At 43.0% G+C, this 5,306-nt stretch overlaps 1 protein-coding gene across 2 annotated transcripts in view; it reads left to right on the forward strand.

The window, feature by feature from the left end:
- Window positions 1–5,087, forward strand: part of gpn1 (GPN-loop GTPase 1) — a 5,366-nt gene extending 279 nt beyond the window's left edge. The window contains exons 2-15 of one of the 2 annotated variants that reach the window (XM_083551109.1): window positions 259–352; window positions 456–495; window positions 983–1,049; window positions 1,294–1,331; window positions 1,417–1,495; window positions 1,611–1,705; window positions 1,802–1,847; window positions 2,222–2,368; window positions 2,521–2,603; window positions 2,821–2,860; window positions 3,016–3,106; window positions 3,802–3,906; window positions 4,148–4,525; window positions 4,599–5,087. In XM_083551109.1, coding sequence (XP_083407235.1) covers window positions 259–352; window positions 456–495; window positions 983–1,049; window positions 1,294–1,331; window positions 1,417–1,495; window positions 1,611–1,705; window positions 1,802–1,847; window positions 2,222–2,368; window positions 2,521–2,603; window positions 2,821–2,860; window positions 3,016–3,106; window positions 3,802–3,906; window positions 4,148–4,290 — 1,068 coding nt within the window. In that variant the 3' untranslated portion in view covers window positions 4,291–4,525; window positions 4,599–5,087. Of the gene's footprint in view, window positions 1–258; window positions 353–455; window positions 496–982; window positions 1,050–1,293; window positions 1,332–1,416; window positions 1,496–1,610; window positions 1,706–1,801; window positions 1,848–2,221; window positions 2,369–2,520; window positions 2,604–2,820; window positions 2,861–3,015; window positions 3,107–3,801; window positions 3,907–4,147; window positions 4,526–4,584 lie in introns of both variants that reach the window. The other variant, XM_083551110.1, reaches the window with a different exon arrangement.
- Window positions 5,088–5,306: the final 219 nt, after the last annotated feature.

Here is a 5,306-nt window from a genome sequence, read left to right on the forward strand (position 1 = left end):
ATCAGGCGCGGGCATTCCACCGAGTCGCCTAGGAAATGCCTCTACCAGTCAATCGTAGCTCAGGAGGGCGGGGCTTATAAGAATACAGGCGGGAAAAGATTTGCGTAAGGCATCTGTCACATAGCTTTAGCATGTTAGCTCAGAGTGTAAACGGGCTTATTACTGAACCTTACTAATATTCTAGATATAAAGTCTGTAAAAGTGTATTTTGATTCTCTATCTGCACCGTGTTAGTGTTATAATGATGGTGTTTTTCAGAGACTCACAGCTTATCTGCACTCCAAGAAAAGTCCACCGTATGTCATTAACCTGGACCCTGCGGTTCACGAGGTTCCGTTTCCGGCCAACATCGGTAACTTCCGGTGGAGAAAAACATTCTACTTACATGTAATAACATCATCAACTGGATATAATGTGTGTGTGTGTGTGTGTGTGTGTTTCCTTACACCCTACAGATATAAGAGACACTGTAAACTACAAGGAAGTGATGAAACAGTATCCTTCATACCTTAAGTCTGATCTCTCCTCTGATCCTGGTCTAGTCTGATCCTAGTCTGATCCCACTCCGATCTCTGTATGATCCCAGTTTGAACCCAGGTGACCTCCTCTGATCCTGGTATGATCTCGTTTGATCTCTCCTCTGATCCTGGTCCGATCTCTGTTTGATCTCGTCTGATCTCTCCTCTGATCCTGGTCTGAACTTGTTGGATTCTGGTTTGAGTTCTGTATTATCTCTGTATGATCCCAGTCTGATCCCATATGATTTCTTCTCTGATCCCAGTCTGTTCTTTTTATGATGTTAGTCTCATCTTTCTATAATCCCGGTCTGATCTCATCTAATCCCAGTCTGACCCTGTTTTGATCTCTATGATCCTTTTTTGATCTCAGATGATTTCTTCTCTGATCTCAGTCTGATCTCCGAGGCATTGTGATGTGTGTGTGTGTGTGTGTGTGTGTGTAAAGGTCTTTAACTCTGACACAGATATGGTTTGGGGCCGAACGGAGGAATTGTCACGTCTCTGAACCTGTTTGCGACGAGATTTGATCAGGTTTGTGTTTTATATTCACGTGTTACAGCGACAAGGTTCACGAGTCTCCCGTACAATATTCTGATTTTATTTAGTGAACAATTCTGACTTATTACAATAAAGGTGATGTGCTAAAGCGCTCTCTCCATTCCCCCCCCCTCTCTCTCTCTCTCTCTCTCTCTCTCTCTCTCTCTCTCTCTCCCCATCTCTCTCTCCCCCCCCTCTCCCCCCCCCCTCTCTCTCTCTCTCCTTCTCTGTTGATCAGGTGATGAAGTTTATTGAGAAGAAGCAGCAGAATCATCAGTGAGTGTTTGTGTGTTGATCTTTCACACTCATTGTGGTGTACAGTAGAGATGATGAGTGTTTACTGTGGCCTTTACCTCTGCAGGTTTGTTCTGATCGACACTCCAGGACAGATCGAGGTGTTCACCTGGTCTGCATCAGGAACCATCATAACTGAGGCTCTGGTGTGTAACACACTTCATTTATTAGACTCCGTCTGTTGTGTGACCCTACCTGGATGAATAACAGGTCAAACCCCAACCACCTCTGTGTGTGTGTGTGTGTGTGTGTGTGATGCAGGCCTCATCTTTTCCGTGTGTGGTGATGTACGTGATGGACACGTCTCGCAGTGTGAACCCAGTCACCTTCATGTCCAACATGCTGTACGCCTGCAGGTCAGGACCACACACACACATTGCAGCAGTTGTGTTGTTATAGAGTGTGTGTGTGTGTGTGTGTGTGTGTGTAACTCCGCTGTGTTTTGTGTTCAGCATTCTGTACAAAACCAAACTTCCCTTCATCGTGGTCATGAACAAGGTAAGAACAACTCAGATGTGTGTGGGTGGGTGGGGAGGGGGTTGGGGTTGGAGTTGGGGTTGTGAGGGATGGTGTCACACTACACTTTTCCCAGAGATGTCTGAGTGCAGTAACAGGAGTGTGTACACTGTGGGATTCAGGTGCTGTACCTGTGCTGTATTGGTATAGGACAACAGGGGGCGCTGATGAGGAAAGAGCAATGATTCTGTATAAAATCACATCAAAGTGTAGTGATTATTTTTATTTATTTTCTGACCTTCAGTGATCTTAAACTTCACTAATAAACTTGATGGTTTCTAAGTAATAGTCTTGTTGCAGTGACACGATGTAAATAGTGTGTGTGTGTGTGTGTGTGCGCGCGCGCGCGCGCGCAGACAGATATAATCGATCATCGATTTGCAGTGGAGTGGATGCAGGACTTTGAAGTTTTTCAGGACGCACTGAACCAGGAGACATCATATGTCAGTAACCTCACACGCTCCATGAGTCTAGTTCTGGACGAATTCTACACAAACCTGCGTGTAAGACACACACACACACACACACACACACACACACACACACACACACACGAAGGTTCGTATTTACACTTCGAGTTGAGCCTGTTCATTTAGCTTGTGCACGTGTGTGTGTGTGTGTGTGTGTGTGTGTGTGTGTGTGTGTGTGTGTGTAGGTTGTTGGTGTGTCAGCTGTAACAGGTTCCGGACTGGATGAACTCTTTGTTCAGGTCTCAGATGCTGCTAAAGAGTACGAAACGTAAGTTTTTCTCATCATCATTATTTTATTTCTTCCTGCAGCAGTTTATCAAATATTACAGCAAATCTGTAATGAAAGTTGTATGTGGGATGTGGAGTTCCAGCCCGGGTGGAGTTCCAGCTCGGGTGGAGTTTCAGCTCGGGTGTGTTCACCACAGTGCCTACAGAGTTCATGTTCAAGTGTTAATGAGTATGTTGTGTGTGTTTCTGTTCTGTAGAGAGTATCGTCCTGAATACGAGCGTCTGCATAAAGAGCTGGTGAGTCTGACTGTCCTGGGGTGGGAGTCTGAGGGTCTGGGGTGGGAGTCTGAGGGTCTGGGGTGGGAGTCTGAGGGTCTGGGGTGGGAGTCTGAGGGTCTGGGGTCATCATGGCCTTCTAAACAAAGTAACTGTCTTTGATTTCTTTCCATCAGACTGATGCTCAAAGTAAAAAACAGCAGGAACAGCTGGAACGCCTTCGGAAAGACATGGGAGAGGTTTCTATGGAAACAGGTGTGAAACCAGGTGAGTTGTTTTAGGACACACGATCACTCACACACGCAGGTGTATAAACTGTTATAATTATTCATATTACAGATTATTTCATTCATTTTTTTATTCTGCTAAATTCATTTATTTATATATTTATTATTAATTTCATATGTCAAGAAGCTTTTATTGTGATTTTTACCATATATATCTATCTGACGCAGTACACAGTGAAATGAGACAACGTTCCTCCAGAACACTGGAACACTGTCACACAACAACATAATACTACATCACACAACATAAAACTCCATCACACAACAACATAATACTACATCACACAACATAAAGCTACAACACAGAGTTAAGGACTATATTAAGTGTCCTCGCCACATAAAGTGCATCGTGTGCGACCGAGTACAAACACAACTACACAAAACACAAAACAGCACCGACCAGTAACCTGTTTTATACTCTGATTACACACTAATCAATCCGAGATCTCGATTTTTTTTATTTATTATTATTCATATCACAGTTTTACCAACATGTACATATTTTACACTTCTGTTTAGATGCTTACTGTTATTTCGTTGCCTTTTACTGTAACATGTGCAATGACAAAGTTTAATCTAATCTAATCTAATCTAACAATACAAACACACACTCACTCTCTCTGTATTGTGTGAATGGAATTGTTGATGTATTTTGTTGATGTAACTGTTCTGCAGATGTTCCTGACCTCAGCACCCCCAGTGACCTGATCTTCACTCGTGGGAACCCAGATGAGGAAGAGGAGGACATGGACAGTGACACAGATGACATCGATCACCATGGTAACCATCATTACACTACAGTAGGACAGAGTTCATCAGCTTTGTTCATGGCAGTGCTGTGTGGACCAATCAGAATACAGAATTGTTCCATCTGTCTAGATCAGTTTTCTGTGGATCTCATCATGATCTCATCATGATCTCATCATGATCTCATCATGATCTCCTCTCTCTCTCTCTCTCTCTCTCTCTCTTTCTCTCTCTCTCTTTCTCTCTCTCTCTTTCTCTCTCTCTCTCTATTCAGTTACAGAGGAGAGTAAAGAGGGCGTGTCGTTCAAAAACTTCCTGAAGGAGAGAAAGGAAATGGTGCAGGTACGAAACAGGAAGTCAAGTGACACCAGAAGGAAGTGCGAGGTCACCGGTTCACTTAATTCCCCTGACCTTTGAACTCTGTACACCTCTATATTTATGCATTTTCCATTTGCTGGTTGGTTCTGTGATGGAACGCAGAGTCTGATCTTTGAGCTCTGAGACAGTGTGGAGGAATATGAAATATTTTTATACACACACGCACACACACACACACACACACACACACACACACACACACTGTCTCTGAGCTGTAGGAGGTTTAATTCAGCAGTTTGCATTCGTGTGTGTGTGTGTGTGTGTGTGTGAGTGAGTGAGAGAGAGAGAGAGAGAGAGAGAGAGAGAGAGAGAGAGAGAGAGAGAGAGAGAGAGAGAGAGAGAGAGAGAGAGAGAGAGAGAGAATGATCTGTCCTCCCTCCTCCTTCTGTTCCTCTTCAAGGTCCAAATGTGTTAAATATCACTGTCACTCACTCAGTGCCTACTCCTGAGAGAAACACGAGGGCACACACACCCTCTCTCTCTCTTTCACTTCATCTTTCTTCTGCTCTCTCAGTTGCTTTGTCTTAAGCATCAAAATATTGGCACCCTCAAAATGTGCTAAAAGGCCTGTAAATATTAAACTTTACACACAATTGCTAAAAGATTTTACAAATCAAACTGCAGAAATCATTTGTGTGCGAGAACATCCAAGATGCGAAAATCCCAATCAATTATCAAACATGAGATGGAAGTGAATGTGCTCTTTATTATTTTCTTGCATTTGTATACATTGATATCTTCATCATTTGTGCTGTTTTGGAGAATTTGAGGAGGTCTGGCTCCTGGCCACATGCTTTGACTTTTTAATGAAATGAAGCCAAACATGCAAATCCAAATCAACCGAGGGATGGCTGCGATTACGTCTTTTATTTTATTTAGATATATAATGGAGTGCTGTGTTCGGTTGAAGGTCTGATACCTTCTACAGCTTATTTCAACCTTTTTATGCATCACAGAAAAAGTTCATAAATTTACTTAAAATTGCAGAAGCACCAACTGAACTTTTTATCTGCACTCATGCATTAGTCCATCATGTGAAAGTGTGTGTGTCTCGT

This window comes from Silurus aristotelis, assembly GCF_946808225.1.
Source record: "Silurus aristotelis genome assembly, chromosome: 9".
Taxonomy (NCBI): Eukaryota; Metazoa; Chordata; class Actinopteri; order Siluriformes; family Siluridae; genus Silurus; species Silurus aristotelis.